Genomic DNA, 16726 nt, shown 5'->3' with positions numbered 1-16726 from the left:
GGCCACATTGGGACCCCCGTGGGGACAGGGGTGTCCCCGGGAGGGGTGGGGTGTGACATTGGGACCCCTGTGGGGACACTGGGATCCCCCAGGGGGACAGGGGTGTCCGCGGGAGGGGTGGGTGGGGGGGACATTGGGACCCCTGTGGGGACAGGGGTGTCCCTGGGGTGGCTGCTGGCGGGCAGAGGGACCCGGGGGCGCCGCTCCCGTTGCCATGGTCACGCGTTGCCAGGGCGACCTGGCCGGGCCGCGGCGCGACCCTCTTGGCAACGGCCGTCCCGCCCGCCCCCGCCCCGCGCCGCTATTGGCTGTCGCGCTCCCGCTCTGCGTGCGCTGATTGGCCGGTGCTGCACTGGTGGCGGAACGGAGACGAGGGCGGGAACCGGAACCCAAACTGGGAGCTGGGCCCAGTCCAGTACAGGGCCCGAACTGGGAGCTGGTCTGAACTGGGAGCTGGGCCCGGACCAGTATAGGGCCTGAACTGGGAGCTGGTCTGAACTGGGAGCTGGCCCCAGACCAGTACAGGGCCCGAACTGGGAGCTGGTCTGAACTGGGAGCTGGGCCCAGACCAGTACAGGGCCCGAACTGGGAGCTGGTCTGAACTGGGAGCTGGCCCCAGACCAGTACAGGGCCCGAACTTGGAGCTTGTCTGAACTGGGAGCTGGGCCCAGACCAGTACAGGGCCCGAACTGGGAGCTGGTCTGAACTGGGAGCTGGGCCCAGACCAGTACAGGGCCCGAACTGGGAGCTGGGCCCGGACCAGTACAGGGCCCGAACTGGGAGCTGGTCTGAACTGGGAGCTGGGCCCAGACCAGTACAGGGCCCGAACTGGGAGCTGGTCTGAACTGGGAGCTGGCCCCAGACCAGTACAGGGCCTGAACTGGGAGCTGGTCTGAACTGGGAGCTGGCCCCAGACCAGTATAGGGCCTGAACTGGGAAGTGGCCCTAAACTGGGAGAGATTCCTGAGCTGGGACAGGGCTGCATCCCCAAACCAGTGTGGGGTCTCAACTGGCTCAGAAGCTGTACTGGGACCAGAGCCCCAAACTGGGACCAGACCCTCAAACTGGGACCAGACCCTAAACTGGGACTGGAGCCTGAACTGGGACCAGAGCCCTGAACTGGGAATAGAGCCTTGAACTGGGACCTGGGATGTGAACTGGGAATAGAGCCTTGAACAGGGACTGGAGCCCTGAACTGGGACCAGTGCCTGAACTGGGAATAGAGCCTTGAACTGGGACCTGGGATGTGAACTGGGACTGGAGCCCTGAACTGGGACTGGAGCCCTGAACTGGGACCGGAGCCTGAACTGGGACCGGAGCTTGAACTGGGACCAGAGCCCCAAACTGGGACCGAAGCCCTGAACTGGGACTGGAGCCCTGAACTGGGACCGGAGCCTGAACTGGGACCAGAGCTTGAACTGGGACCAGAGCCCCGAACTGGGACCGAAGCCCTGAACTGGGACCGAAGCCCTGAACTGGGACCGGAGCCTGAACTGGGACCGGAGAAGTGAACTTGGACCAGAGCCTGAACTGGGACTGGAGCCTGAACTGGGACCAGAGCCTGAACTGGGACCAGAGAAGTGAACTTGGACCAGAGCCTGAACTGGGACTGGAGCCCCAGACTGGGACCGGAGCCCTGAACTGGGACTGGAGCCTGAACTGGGACCAGAGAAGTGAACTGGGACTGGAACCCCAAACTGGATCAGAGCCTGAACTGGCTCTGGAGCCTGAACTGGGAATAGAGCCTTGAACTGGGACCGGAGCCTGAACTGGGACCGAAGCCCCGAACTGGGACCGAAGCCCCGAACTGGGACCAGAGCCCCGAACTGGGACTGGAGCCTGAACTGGGACCAGAGAAGTGAACTGGGACCGGAGCCCCAAACTGCACCAGAGCCTGAACTGGGAATAGAGCCTTGAACTGGGACCGGAGCCTGAACTGGGACTGGAGCCTGAACTGGGACCAGAGAAGTGAACTGGGACCAGGGCCTGAACTGGCTCTGGAGCCTGAACTGGGACTGGAGCCTGAACTGGGACCGGAGCCTGAACTGGGACCAGAGAAGTGAACTGGGACTGGAACCCCAAACTGGACCAGAGCCTGAACTGGGAATAGAGCCTTGAACTGGGACCGGAGCCTGAACTGGCTCTGGAGCCTGAACTGGGACCGGAGCCTGAACTGGGACTGGAGCCTGAACTGGGAATGGAACCTTGAACTGGGACCGGAGCCTGAACTGGGACCGAAGCCCCGAACTGGGACCGAAGCCCCGAACTGGGACCAGAGCCCCGAACTGGGACTGGAGCCTGAACTGGGACCAGAGAAGTGAACTGGGACCGGAGCCCCAAACTGCACCAGAGCCTGAACTGGGAATAGAGCCTTGAACTGGGACCGGAGCCTGAACTGGGACTGGAGCCTGAACTGGGACCAGAGAAGTGAACTGGGACCAGGGCCTGAACTGGCTCTGGAGCCTGAACTGGGACTGGAGCCTGAACTGGGACCGGAGCCTGAACTGGGACCAGAGAAGTGAACTGGGACTGGAACCCCAAACTGGACCAGAGCCTGAACTGGGAATAGAGCCTTGAACTGGGACCGGAGCCTGAACTGGCTCTGGAGCCTGAACTGGGACCGGAGCCTGAACTGGGACTGGAGCCTGAACTGGGAATGGAACCTTGAACTGGGACCGGAGCCCTGAACCGGGACCCCCTCCATCCCCCTTCCCCCGTGTCCCCCTCAGTCGCAGGCCCAGCACGCCCCTCCCCAGCGAGCCCCCTGGCAGAGGGGCCGGTGTTTGTCCAGCCCGCTGCGCAGGCGGAAGCGGCGGCCGCAGCGCTCGCAGGCCCTGCCGGCCCCGTCGTGGGTCTTCATGTGCTCCGTCAGATGGTGCTTCAGCTTGAAGCGCTTGTGGCAGGCGGCGCAGGCGAAGGGCCGCAGGCTGAAGGTCAGCATGATGTGCCGGTCCCGCTTGGGCTTGACGGCGAAGCGTTTGCCGCACAGGCAACCGAAGCGTTTGCCGTCGGGAGCCGCTCCCAACTTCACCGGGGCGTGAAGCGCTTGGCCCCGGCCCAGGATCTCGTTCCCGTGAAGGTCCACCGGTTTCCAAGACGGCTGCGGGAAGACGGCCGCCCCACCGCCTGTCACCAGCGTGCCGCCCGTTGTCACCATCGTCCCGCCGCCGCTGGCTGGGATGACGTAGCTCACCTCCGCCGGGGCGAAGCCCCCGGCCAACTCCGCCGCCGGCAGGAGGCCCTCAACGGCGGCACCGTCGCCCGCTTCTTGCTTGATGTAGAAGATCTTGGGGGGCTCGTGGGTGTCTCCGGGGGCCCCGTCTTCCTCCTCATCCTCCTCCAGCACGATCTGGAGGGCGTCGGTGGGGCGGTGGCGGCGGCGGTGGCCGCCCTCTTCCTCCTCCTCTTCTTCTTCCTCCTCGTCCTCCTCCACGCAGATCTTGAGGACCTCCTCGGCCGTGTCCTTCAGGAGGGAGCTCAGGGGACGACGTGGCTGCTGGCGCCACATCAGTGGCCACGCGGATTTTGAGGACCTCCTCGCCCCCCTCCTTGGTGAAAGATGGCGTTGCCGCGTCACCGCCGCAGGTGGCCCATGAAGAGCCATCGCCACCACGCACGGGCCATGACGATGATGAAGAGCCATCGCCACCACGGGTGGACCATGAGGATGCTCCATCGCCACCGCGGGTGGGACACGATGAGCCATCGCCCCCGCGCGTGGTCCACGAGGAGGATGAAGACCCATCTCCACCACGGTTGGGCCACGATGATGCTCCGTCCCCACCGCGGGTGGGACACGATGACCCATCTCCACCGCGGGTGGCCCACGATGACGCTCCATCTCCACCGTGGCTGGCACACGAAGCCCCATCTCCACCACGGGCGGTCCAGGATGATGAAGCCTCACCACTGCGGCCGCTTGATGACGATGATGATGTCACCTCGTTGCCCCGCCCAGCCCACCGGCAGGGCCCCCCCTCCAGCTCCCTCAGGATCTCCGAGCACTGGTCCACCACGTGCCACATCTGGAGACCGCTGGCCACCAAGAGATGACCGGGCAGGGCCTCCAACAGCAACGTCAACCGCCCGGAGTAGATGAGGTGCAGGAGCCCCTCGAAGGCGTCGGGGTCGATGGCGGGGGGCAGCAGCAGGCGCCCCCCATCCTGCAGCAGCAGCTTGTCGTGGAAGAAGGGGGACGCGGCGGCCAGGACGCTCTTGTGGGCCGGGAAGATGCGGCCGCCCACGTGGACGGCCACGTCGCAGAACTTCCCCTCCAGCCGCAGGCGGTTGAGGGAGTCCAGCAGCGCCGCCGCGTGCTGGGGGAAGGAGATCTGCACCCGGCCCCCCTCCGCCGCCATCCTCCCCGCCACGAGCCTGCGGGGACACGGCTGTCACACGGAGCAGGGGCGGCCACTTGCCCTTTTGGGCACCCAGTTGCCCCTTTGGGCACCCTGTTACCCCACGGGGTGCCTTGTTGCCCCACGAACAGTCTACTGACCCATGGGGCGCTCTAGGGTGCCCTTGGGTGCCCTGTTGGCCCTTGGGCACCCTGATGCCCCGTGAACTGTTCTACTGCCCCATGGGGTGCCCGGTTGCCCACTTGGGTGCCCGGTTGCCCAATGAATGTTCTACATCCCCACGGAGTGATTTAGGGTCCCCTTGATTGCCCTGTTGCCCACTTGGGTGCCCTGTTGCCCTCTCAGGCACCTTGTTGCCCCACAGGGCGTCTTCTTGCCCCATGGGATGCCCTGTTGCCCCTTGAACTTTCTAATGACCACGGGGTGCCCCGTTGCCCCATGGGGTGCCCAGTTGCCCCCTCAGGTGCCCTATTGCCCACATGGGTGCCCTGTTGCCCCCTCGGCCAGCCTGTTGTCCTGCCCACAGAGCGTCCTGTTGCCCCATGAACTGTTCCGATGCCCCATGGGCTGCCCTCTTGGGTGCCCAGTTGCCCCATGGCACCCTCTGTTGCCCCACGAACTGTTCTACTGCCCCATAGCGGGGCGCAGTTGCCCACCTGGGTGCCCAGTTGCCCCCTGGGGGCTCTTTGGGACCCCACGGGGTGCTCGGTTGCCCACCCGGCTGGCCTCTTGCCCCCTCGGGAGCCCTGTTGCCTCCCCCCTCGGGTGCCCTGTTGCCCCGTGAACTGTTTTACTGCTGCCTGGGGTGCCCAGTTGCCCACCTGGGTGCCCAGTTGCCCCCTCAGGCGTCCTCTTGCCCCCTTGGGCACCCAGTTGCCCCCTAGGGCTCTTTGGGACCCCATGGCGTGCTCAGTTGCCCACCTGGACACCCTGTTGCCCCCCCCCCCCCCCGCCTTGGGTGCCCTGTTGCCCCGTGAACTCTTCTACTGCCCCGTGGGGTGCCCAGTTGCCCCCCCGGGGTGCCCAGTTGCCCCCTGGGGCCCTTTAAGACCCCACAGGGTGCTCGGTTGCCCACCTGGGTGCCCTCTTGCCCCCTCGGGCACCCTGTTGCCCCCCCCCCCCTCCCCCTCCTTGGGTGCTCGGTTGCCCCGGGGGGGTGCCCTGTCCGTCCCCCCCCCACCCCGGTCACCCTCTCGCCCCTTGGGGTGCTCCGTTGCCCCGGGAGGGGGGGGGTGGGGCGGGCTCCTATAGTCCCGGGGCCGCCCCGCTGCCCCCCCCACCCCCGTTCGCCCCATCGCCGCCCCCGGCCCCCGCGGACCCCACGGACCGAGACACCCCCCCCCCTCCTCCGCGCCCCGGGACCCCCCCGGACCCCCCCCCCCCCCCGGTCCCGTCACGTGACTGCGAGCCCCGCGCTCACCCCCGGCCGCCGGCGCCTCCGAGCGGTGACGTCACCGGGAAGCCCCGCCCCTCCCCCCGGCCGGGCGGAGCCGTGACGTGTCCGGGGAAGCTCCGCCCCCGGCCCCCCCCCCCCCACCCGACACCCGCCTCCCCTCGCGCCCGCCCGCGAGCCCCGCCCTCACGAGGCGCCGCCGCCCCCACAGCCCCGCCCCCCAACCCCCGCCTTATCCCAAGCCACGCCCCCTCCCCGACGCCGTCCCTCATAAGCCCCGCCCCTTCCAAACCACCGTCCCGCCAATCGAGCTCCCTGGCCGCAACCCAACCAATCCCCGCCCCCTCCGCACCAGGCCCCGCCCCTTCACGCCGTAGCCCCGCCCCCTCCCGAGCCTTTCACAAACCCGCCCCTTCCTAAGCCACGCCCCCAAACCCCGCCCCGTCGCCAGCCGTGCCCCATCCCAAACCCCGCCCCCTTCCATACCCCGCCTATCCTAAGCCACGCCTCCCGGCCAACCCCCCGCCCCCTCCATCCCCAAGCCCCGCCCACTCCCGCTGAGGTCCCGCCCACCCCCAACCCCTCCCCTCCCAAGCCCCACCCCCAAGACGCGCCCCCGCTAAGCCACGCCCCTTCGAACCCCGCCCCTCATAGGCCACGCCCCCGAACCCCTTCCCCATAAGCCACGCCCCCTCGAAACCCGCCCCTCATGGGCCACGCCCCCTCGAACCCCGCCCCCATAAACCACGCCCCCTCAAAAACTCGCCCCTCATAGGCCACGCCCCCTCGAACCCCGCCCCTCATAAACCACGCCCCCTCAAAACTCGCCCCTCATAAGCCACGCCCCCTCGAACCCCGCCCCTCATAAGCCACGCCCCTTGAAAACCCGCCCTCATAAGCCACGCCCCCTCGAACCCCGCCCCTCCTAGGCCACGCCCCTGCATCCCAGGCCACGCTCCAGGCCGGGGGCCGAGCGGCTGCAGAGGGGACGCGGAAAAGGACCCGGAGGCGTCGGTCGACAGCGGCTGACGTGAGCCAGCGGCGTGGCCAAGGCGGCCGGCAGCGGCCCCGGCCCGCGTCAGGACCGGTGTGGCCAGCAGGAGCCACCGTCACGTCGCCACGCCGCTGCCCGGCCACCCCCGGGGCCCACCCGCAGGCCCCTCCGGACCCACGCGTGGGCCGCTGGCTCTCGCTTTGGCCGCTCCGGACGTGGCTTGGGCTCTAAAAACGACCGGCCGGATGCTAAAAATGCCGTTTGAGAACTTGCCAATGAGCCTTTGAATCTGAAAAAGGGCTTTGGAACTTGGAAATGAGGGTTTGTACCCTGAAAACGAAGCTTTGGGATCAAAGCCATGATCATCCCGTCCCTAAAAGAGGGGGTTGGACCACCAAAGTCAGGGTTTGGGCATTCAAGATGCATCTTGGACCCTGAAACTGCCTGCTTAATCCCGCAAACGCCTCCTCGGAGCCTGAAAAAGGGGCTTTGGAACCTAAAAATGCGTTTTTGTGCTCTTGAAAGGAGCCGTCACGCACCACAACTGAGCCCGGGGTCTCCTCCCCAGCCCCCAGGGGGGTCGCCCGCGTCCCCACGTCTCGCCGTGACACGGAGGGGGACAAAATCGATGCTGCCACGTGGCCGGCCCAAGCAGGCGGCCGCTGGCCCCGCAGCCCTGGGCCCCTGTGGGGACGGGGAGGGGGACGAGAGACCTGGAGGGACAGGGACAGGGCTGGGGACAGCGGTGCGGCCGGGCCACCTGTGGGGACAGCCATGGGGACACGGGGGTCGGGGACGGGCTCGGCTGCAGGTTGTTCACCGGCGTCTCCTCCGCGCGCCCACACGGGCAAGTCAGGGGCCGAACGCGGCACGTGCGGCCGCCGTCGAGTCACCGTCCCCGGCGGCGTCTCCGCGATGGGTAGACGCGGCGCGTGCGGCGGCGGGGGGGGTCGCCGTGGCCTTGGCAGCGGGAGGTTTGCGGTTGGACTCGATGCTCCTGAAGGTCCCTTCCAAACCCTACGTGATTCCGTGAGTCCGCGGCTCTTCGGAAGGTCGGGAATTACTCGGGACTGCCCCCTCGGGAAGGTCGCAGGTGTTGATCTGCCCTGGGTCGAGGGCTGCGTTTCATCCAAGAGCCCCGTCACCCTTCCCAATAACGTTGTAAGTTGGAGATTCTCACTCTTAAATCGGGGAGTTTCACTCTCAAATTGCCGATTTTTCACTCCCAAGCCGAGCGTTCCGGTTCGGTTCCCTACGCGTCCATTCTCGCTCCAAGCTTGTCAACTCCAGTTCCGAATTGTCGTCCCGGCTCCTTTCGAGCGGCGAACGACGACTTCGGCGTTTCCCTCTCCGACCCCCGGCGGTGCACGTTCTACAGCCGGAACCAGGTCAGGAGCAGGTGCCTCACGGCTCCGACTCGCCCCCCTCTCCACGTCCCGAATGGGGTTTGGGAAAGAGGCGGAAAAGGCGGAATGGGGACCGGAGGGAGAAAGGGGAACGGGAGGAGAAGGGGGGACCAAAGGGCAAAGCGGGGACACGGGAGGGGAAGAAAAGGGGGGACAGGCCAAAGAGGGGACGAGAGGGGAGAAAGGAGACGAGGAGGAGGAACGTGGGTAAGAAGGAAAAGGGGATTACGGCCAAACCCAACCCCAGGAGTTTGGGGGGGGGCATAAAAAAAAAAAAAAAAGGCAGCGGAGGGTGAAAAAGGCCAAACCTTGCCCATTTCTAGTCTTGGGACACTCCGGTCGGTCAAGGGAATTTTGGGGAAGAGCTGGAAGGGGAAAGTTGGATCCTGCCGCGGGACGTCTCCGGTCTCACCCCTCTGCGTTTGGACAACGGCGCGGTGGGGAAATGGGGATTCCTTCGGCGCGGTGGGTCACAGAGGGGCACCGCTGTCGCCGGGTCTTCTTCTCGCCCGGGGTCGCCCCGTCGTGGGGGGCAGGCGTTGGGCTTTGTCCCGATTTTAAGGGCCGGGACCCAAAGCTTGGGCCGGGAGGGACGGATGGAGGGAAGAGAAGGGCCGTCGACCACAGCGTGCGCAGGCGACGTTCCTGTCCCCTCCTCACCCCCTCCACGGGCTCCCGCCGCCCCCCGCGGCCACGCGACGGAGCAACCAGACGGCCGCCTCCTGGAGGGCCTCCGGAAGGGCTCCCCACCTGGCGGCAATGCCACCGCGTCCGTCACCCCCCCGCCCCGCCAGGGGACAAATTAAGGTCCCAAATTAACATCCCTCCCCCACCACACGTCCCCCTTTGTCTCCCCGTGGTTTTCCTGCCTCCTTCCTCTTGCGCCAGCGTTTCCTGCCCGGGGCTGGGTGCAGGGGAAGAAGCACCCAACGGTCAACGGCCACCGGCGGCGACGAGGACACCGAGGATCCACCAGCCCCACCGGAGGCTCCAGGAAGGGACGTCGGAGCCCCCAGGGTAGGGGAGGGAAGGCTGGTGTGGGGTGGGGAGGTCCTGGAGGGGGCTCCTGAAAAATAAGGGGGGGCAACGACTAGAAGGTCTCGAAGGTGATGGGGGAGGGTCCGGTGGGGGGCAACTGGAAGATGGGGGTGGACGACTACGATGTCCAGGGGGCCGGGGGTGGGTGGGAAGCGGGAGGTTTGATGGGGGCAAACGGGCGGCGTGGTGGGGCAACCTGGGGCAACCTGGGGGGGGCAAGTGGGAAAGAGCCCCGGGGGGGTAAAGGAAGAAGAGGAGGAGACTTCAGAGAGCGGGGAGAAGGAAGGAGGGGTGGTGGATGGAGAAGGAAGGGAGGGGCCCTGGGGAGGGGGAGATGGGAGATGGGATGGAGGGATGGAGGGATGGAGGAGGGACGAAGGGACGGAGGGAAGGATGGAGAGGAGGAGGAAGGGTGGGATGGAGGGATGGAGGGATGGAGGAGGGACGAAGGGATGGAGGGAAGGATGGAGAGGAGGAGGAAGGGCAGGATGGAGGGATGGAGGGATGGAGGGATGAAGGGATGGAGGGATGGAGGAGGGACGAAGGGAGGGAGGGAAGGATGGAGAGGAGGAGGAAGGGCAGGATGGAGGGAGGGATGGAGGGATGGAGGGATGGAGGAGGGACGAAGGGAGGGGAGGGAAGGATGGAGAGGAGGAGGAAGGGCGGGATGGAGGGAGGGAGGGATGAAGGGATGGAGGGATGGAGGGATGGAGGGATGGAGGAGGGACGAAGGGATGGAGGGAAGGATGGAGAGGAGGAGGAAGGGCAGGATGGAGGGATGGAGGGATGGAGGGATGAAGGGATGGAGGGATGGAGGAGGGACGAAGGGAGGGAGGGAAGGATGGAGAGGAGGAGGAAGGGCAGGATGGAGGGAGGGATGGAGGGATGGAGGGATGGAGGAGGGACGAAGGGAGGGAGGGAAGGATGGAGAGGAGGAGGAAGGGCGGGATGGAGGGAGGGAGGGATGGAGGGATGGAGGGATGGAGGGATGGAGGGATGGAGGAGGGCGAAGGGATGGAGGAAGGTGGAGAGAGGAAGGGAGGAAGGATGGAGGAGGAGGATGGAGGGATGGAGGAGGGAAGGAGGGAAGGAGGGAGGGAGGATGGAGAGGGAGGTGAGGAAGGCAGGGAGGGAGGGAGGGATGGAGGGAGGGATGGAGGGATGGAGGGATGGAGGGATGGGAAGAAGGAGGAGGAAGGGATGGACGGGGAAAAGGTGGGATGGAGGAAGGGATGGCGGGGTGGAGAGAGGGGTCGGTGGCCGGCCGGCCGGAAGGACGACCCCCTGCGCCTTCCCCAGGGGATTCTGTGTTCCCCCCTCTCCCCACAGCCCCTCTTCCACCCCCGCCGTCATGTCCTCCTGCCCCGCCAACGTCTCGTCCCCCCCCAACGCCACCACGGCCCCCGTCCCCGGCGCAGCGCTGGGGGCTGACCCTGCTGTCGGTGGCAGCGGCGGTGGGGCTGCCGGGCAACGCCGTTGTCCTCTGGGGCTGTGCCGTCACCCGCCGGCGCAGCGTCCCCGTCCTCCTCATCTTCCACTTGGCCTTGGCCGACATGGTCACCCTCCTCACCGGTCCCGTCTACATCCGGCCTTGAGCGTTGGCCAATGGACCATGGGCTTGGCCGTCTGCCGCGGGTGCAAACTACCTCTGCGCCGCTGCATGTACGTCAGCATCTTCCTCATTGCTCTCCTGGCTCTCCACCGGTGCTTGGCGGTCTCCAGGCCGGTGACGACGGTGGTGACGGCGGGTGATCACGCCGGACGGTTGGCTCACGGAGCGGCAGTCGGTGACTTGGTCGGCGGCTTTGGTCTTGGCCATCCCATCCATCGTCTTCCGGCAGGTGAAGGACGGGCACTGCAAGCGGGTGCACGGCACGAAGGCTTGGTTGGTGGTCCAAAACCTTCTGGAGACCATCTTGGGTTGGGCCCTGCCGTTGACCGCCATAGCCACCGGCTACGGGTTACTGGTCTGCCGGTTACACCAGACCCGCCTGGCCCGGCGTGGTCACAACCTTCTGCCTGGTGGTCGCCGTGGTGGTGGCCTTCGCCGTGGCGTGGGGACCTTACCACGTGGCCAGCCTGTTGGAGGTGGCAGCGGTGCTCCAAGGGGATGGGGGGACCTTGGAAGCGGCCGCCAAAGCCACCCGGCCGCCGGCCACCGCCTTGGCCTTCCTCAGCAGCGCCATGAACCCCCTCCTCTACGCCTGCGCCGGGGCGGAGGCTGCGCCGCGGCGCCGTGGGGTCTCTCCTGCCCGCGGCTCCTGGAGATCTCGGCCATCGCCGGCAGCTCCCGAGGGACCGTGGCAAGGGGGACCACGCAGGGGGGGAGGGGCTGGGGGGGGAAGGGAGGGGGGGAGGGACGATGGGGGGGGGAGGAGGGGACAATGCTGGAGGAGGAAGGGGGGGCGGGGGGGAGGGGGGAAGGGCATGAGGAGGGGGAGGGGTGTGGGAGGGGGGCGGTTGGGCAACGAGGAGACCCCTAAAACGAGCCCCTCCGCGGTTCATCTGTCCCCCCCTCCACCGCTCCAGCCCTCCCACCCCCGTCCCCCTCCCTCCCTCCCTCCGTCCATCCATCCATCCATCCGTCCATCCCATCCCTCCATCCCCACGTGGTCTCCATCCCTCCCTCCATCCCTCCATCCCTCTGTCCCTCCGTCCGTCCATCCATCCATCCATCCATCCATCCCTCCGTCCTCCGTCCATCCATCCATCATCCATCCATCCCTCCATCCATCTCTCCCTCCCTCCCTCCCTCCCTCCATCCATCCCCACCGTGGTCTCCATCCCTCCATCCCTCCATCCCTCCATCCATCCCTCCATCCCTCCATCCCTCCATCCCCACGTGGTCTCCATCCCTCCGTCCCTCTGTCCCTCCGTCCCTCCCTCTGTCTCTCCATCCCTCTCTCCGTCCATCCATCCCTCCATCCCCACATGGTCTCCATCCATCCTCCATCCCTCATCCTCCATCCCTCCATCCATCCATCCCTCCATCCCTCCATCCCCACATGGTCTCCATCCATCCATCCATCCATCCATCCCTCCATCCCCACATGGTCTCCATCCATCCATCCATCCATCCATCCATCCATCCATCCGTCCGTCCGTCCATCCATCCATCCATCCATCCATCCATCCCTCCATCCCCACGTGGTCTCCATCCCTCCATCCATCCATCCATCCATCCATCCATCCATCCCTCCATCCCCATGTGGTCTCCCTCCCTCCGTCCCTCTGTCCCTCCATCCCTCTGTCCCTCCATCCCTCCCTCCATCCCTCCGTCCCCCCCGTGTCCCCTCGGTGGCCCCACCCGCTCTGTCACCCCTGGCCGAGGGCTGGAGGACAAACACGACACCTCGGGCCCCCCCGGGCTCTCCCCGGGACAGCGATGTCCCCCCCGTGTCCCCCGTGTCCCCCGTGTCCCTCTGTCCAGGGCGGGCCCCCCGTGGGGCGCAGGGTGGGGGGGGACCGCGGGGGGCTGGGGGGGGTCCCGCGTGGGGCCGGGGCGGGACGGTGGGACCCACTGGGGCGGGGGGGGGCGGGTCGGCCACTCCCGTGTGACGTCATCAGTGACTGCGACACCCACCCCCACAGCGCCCCATAACCTCTCACAGACCCCATAACTGCTCACAGACCCATAGCGCCCCATAACTGCTCACAGACCCCATAGCGCCCCATAACCTCTCACAGACCCCATAACTGCTCACAGACCCATAGCGCCCCATAACTGCTCACAAACCCCATTGCCCCCCATAACTGCTCACAAACCCCATAGCGCCCCATAACTGCTCACAAACCCCATAGTGCCCCATAACTGCTCACAGACCCCATAACTGCTCACAGACCCATAGCGCCCCATAACACCTCACAGACCCCATAGTGCCCCATAACTCCTCACAGACCCCATAGTGCCCCATAACTCCTCAAAAACCCCCATAACTTCTCACAGACCCCATAGCGCCCCATAACCTCTCACAAACCCCATAGCACCCCATAACTCCTCACAGACCCCATAGTGCCCCATAACACCTCACAGACCCCATAGCGCCCCATAACCTCTCACAGACCCCATAGTGCCCCAATAACCTCTCACAGACCCCATAGCGCCCCATAACTCCTCACAGACCCCATAGCACCCCATAACCTCTCACAGACCTCATTGCGCCCCATAACCTCTCACAGACCCCATAGCGCCCCATAACTGCTCACAGACCCCATAGCGCCCCATAACTCCTCACAGACCCCATAGCGCCCCATAACCTCTCACAGACCCCATAGTGCCCCATAACCTCTCACAGACCTCATTGCGCCCCATAACACCTCACAGACCCCATAGTGCCCCATAACTCCTCATAGACCCCATAGCACCCCATAACTGCTCACAGACCCCATAGCGCCCCATAACCTCTCACAGACCCCACAGCGCCCCATAACACCTCACAGACCCCATAGCGCCCCATAACCTCTCACAGACCCCACAGGGCCCCCCCCGTTGCCCCCCATCGCTGACTCCTCCTGCCCCATAGCCCCCCCCCCACCCCACAGAGCCATTTCCCCCGCAATCACGTGTCCCTGGCCGGGCGCCGGTGGCCGTGGGGCTGGCGGCCGTGGGGCCGGGGGGGGGGCAGCCCTGGTTAATCATTGACCCACACCCTGCTCACCCTCTGCCGCCGGCCCCGGCTGCCCCACAGCGACGCTGCCATGGGGCCACGTTGGGCTCTGGGGCTCCTTGTCCTCCTCCTCCTCCTGCCGCTGCTGGGGGGCAGCGCCCAGGACCCCCAGTAGGGGACTATGGGGCAGCTATGGGGCTGGGGTGGTGTGTGGGGCTGGAGGGACTACGGGAGGTTCTGGGGCCGCTGTGGGGCTAGAAGGGTGGACTATGGGGCTGGGCGTGACTACGGAGGGCTTATAGGATTGGGGGGGAAAGTGGGGAGCTATGGGGGCTGGGGAGGTAGGCTATGGGGCTGGGTTCAACCACGGAGCAGTTATGGGGCCGGGGCGCGACCGTGGGGGACTCTGGGGCTGCTATGGGGCTGGTGGTGACCACGGAGCACCTATGGGGCTGGGGGCCTGTGAAGGTCCTATGGGGCGCGTGGGGGGCTATGGGGTAGCTGTGGGGCCGGGAGGGGCTCTGCGGGGGGTGGGGGGAGCTGCGAGACAGCTATGGGGCAGCCGCTGTGGGGGGGGCGCCGAGGCATGTGTGGGGCAGCTGTGGGGCAGCGGGGGCTCTGGGACACCCGGGGAGGGGGGGGGCGGAGGGGTCTATGGGGCAGCCGTGGGGCAGCCGCTGTGTGTCCCCCCCCGTCCCCCCCCAGGCTGGTGCTGGTGGCCCCGCGGCTGGTGGCCCTGGGGACCCCGTGGGGCTGGTGGTGGCGGCCGTGGGGCCGGTGACGGGGACGGTGACGGCCTGGCCCGGGGAGGGCGACCGTGGGGCGACCCCCTGCGCCCCCCCGGCCCCCTTCCGCCTCGGGACCCACAACGGCTTCAGCCAACTCCTCCACATCCAGGTGGGGCCACTTGGGGGGCAGAGGGACGCTGCGGGGGGGCAGCGGGGAGGGCGACGTCCCCGTGGGGCAGGGGGCCGCGGCGGGGGGGGGCTCTATGGGGCAGGGGGATACGCGTCCCCCCCCCCACGAGTCCGTCCCCCCCCCGGCCCTACACCCGCAGGTGACGCCGGAGCAGGCCGGGCGCTGTGGGGCGCTGGGGGCCGCCGTGGGGCCGACGCTGCTGCTGGAGGCCCGGAGCCCCCCCCTGGCCCCCCGGCGGGTGCGTGTGGGGCTGGGGGCGCCCCGGGGGGTGCTCTTGGTCCAGACCGACAAACCCCTCTACGCCCCACGGCAGACGGGTGAGACCCCCCCCCCCCCGGCACCCCCCGGATACACCCAAATCCCCCCCAAATCCCCCCCAAACCCCCCCCAGATACAACCAAAATCACCCCGAATTACCCCAAAACCCACCCGATCGCCCCCAAATCACCCCAAGCGCGCCCAAAATCACAAGAAAATCACCCCAAATACCCCCCCCCGAAACCCCCAATAGCCCAAATACACCAACGGCGCCCCCAAATTGCCCCCAAATTACCCCAAATACGCCAAAATCCCCCCAAGCCCCCCCAAATCACCAAATTACCTCAAATGCCCCCCAAATGGCCAGAAATACCCACGAATCACCCCAAAATTACCCCCACTCACCCCCTAAGAACCCCCAAATTACCCCGAATCCCACAAATCTCCCCAAAGACACCAAAATCCCCCCCAAAATCGCCCCGAATTACCCAAATTCCTCTCAAATCGCCCCAAACGACCCCGAATCTCCCGAATCCGCTCGAAAGCAGCAAAAAGCCACCAAATTCCCCCAAAATCTCCCCCAATTCACCCCAAATTGCCCCAAACCCACCCAAACTCCCCAAATCCCCCCACTTCTCCCCAACCTCCCCAAATTCACCCCCAAATCGCCCCCAAATCACCCCAAACTCATCCCAAATCACCAAAATCACGCAATTCCCACCCAAATCCCCGAAATTGCGCAGAAATGCCACAAAATTCACCCCAAATCCCCCCGAAATCACAATCGCGCAACACCCCAAATGCCCCGAATTCCGATTCACCCCGAACGACCCCAAAACGGCCCCAAAACCGCCTCCACCCCCCTCCAAACGGCCAAAATCACGGAAAATCCCGCCAAATCTCCCCAAAACCACCCAAAACGGCACAAAACTCGCCCAAATCGCCCCCAAAATTGCCCCAAACGCCCCCCAAACGCCCCCAAGTCCCAGAAATTCTCCCCAAATCTCCCCAAATTCACCCCAAATCCCCCCGAAATCGCCCTAAATTCACCCCTGCCCCACACATCCCTATACGTGACCCTGCCCCACGGATCCCTGTGCGTGTCCCTGCCCCACGGATCCCTATACGAGACCCTGACCCACAGATCCCTATACGTGTCCCTGCCCCACACATCCCTATACGTGACCCTGCCCCACAGATCCCTGTGCGTGTCCCTGCCCCATACATCCCTATACGTGACCTGCCCCACGGATCCCTATACGTGTCCCTGCCCCACGGACCCCTGTGCATGTCCCTGCCCCACGGATCCCTATACGTGTCCCTGCCCCACGGAATTCCCTATACTGTCCCTGCCCCTGCCCCACGGATCCCTATACGTGTCCCTGCCCCACGGACCCCTGTGCATGTCCCTGCCCCACGCATCCCTGTGCGTGTCCCTGCCCCATGGATCCCTATACGTGTCCCTGCCCCACGCATCCCTGTGTGTGTCCCTGCCCCACGGATCCCTATACTGTCCCTGCCCCACGGATCCCTGTGTGTGTCCCTGCCCCACGGATCCCTATACGCGTCCCTGCCCCACGGATCCCTGTGCGTGTCCCCACCCCACGGATCCCTATACTGTCCCTGCCCCACGGATCCCTGTGCGTGTCCCTGCCCCACGGATCCCGTCCCTCCCCAGTGCGGTTCCGCGTCTTCTCCCTGGACCCCGACCTGCGCCCGAACCCCGACCCCATCCTGGTCACCATCACGGTGCG

The 16726-nt window shown here is 66.2% G+C and overlaps 4 protein-coding genes across 4 annotated transcripts in view; 2 read left to right on the top strand and 2 right to left on the bottom strand.

Annotated features, from left to right (window-relative positions):
• Positions 1–301: 301 nt before the first annotated feature.
• On the bottom strand, positions 302–2704 carry LOC128901609 (uncharacterized). Its single transcript, XM_054183680.1, has 3 exons — positions 2205–2704; positions 524–1764; positions 302–453 (listed from the first exon to the last, which is right to left on the bottom strand). The coding sequence occupies exons 1-3, from the start codon at positions 2702–2704 to the stop codon at positions 302–304; spliced, it is 1893 nt and encodes a 630-aa protein (XP_054039655.1).
• A 21-nt stretch (positions 2705–2725) lies between these two features.
• On the bottom strand, positions 2726–5263 carry LOC128901712 (zinc finger and BTB domain-containing protein 9-like). The gene is given in 2 exon segments (XM_054183871.1): positions 2726–3445; positions 3447–5263. Coding segments are annotated over 2 exon segments (1632 nt in total). The 5' UTR covers positions 4359–5263.
• A 3731-nt stretch (positions 5264–8994) lies between these two features.
• On the top strand, positions 8995–11490 carry LOC128901608 (leukotriene B4 receptor 1-like; the record flags this gene model as incomplete). The annotated part of the gene is given in 5 exon segments (XM_054183679.1): positions 8995–9201; positions 10608–10776; positions 10779–10972; positions 10974–11198; positions 11200–11490. Coding segments are annotated over 5 exon segments (1086 nt in total), but the record flags the coding sequence as incomplete, so codon positions are not given.
• Positions 11491–14122: 2632 nt separating this feature from the next.
• LOC128901607 (steroid 21-hydroxylase-like) overlaps positions 14123–16726 on the top strand; it is a 9239-nt gene continuing 6635 nt past the window's right edge. The window contains 3 exon segments of the mRNA XM_054183678.1: positions 14123–14137; positions 14854–15031; positions 16651–16723. Coding sequence (XP_054039653.1) covers positions 14123–14137; positions 14854–15031; positions 16651–16723 — 266 coding nt within the window.

Source organism: Rissa tridactyla, chromosome 27 (assembly GCF_028500815.1).
Source record: "Rissa tridactyla isolate bRisTri1 chromosome 27, bRisTri1.patW.cur.20221130, whole genome shotgun sequence".
In the NCBI taxonomy this organism is placed as follows: domain Eukaryota; kingdom Metazoa; phylum Chordata; class Aves; order Charadriiformes; family Laridae; genus Rissa; species Rissa tridactyla.
Note: the sequence above shows the minus strand (reverse complement) of the source record. Positions and strands in the feature narration are given on the sequence as shown.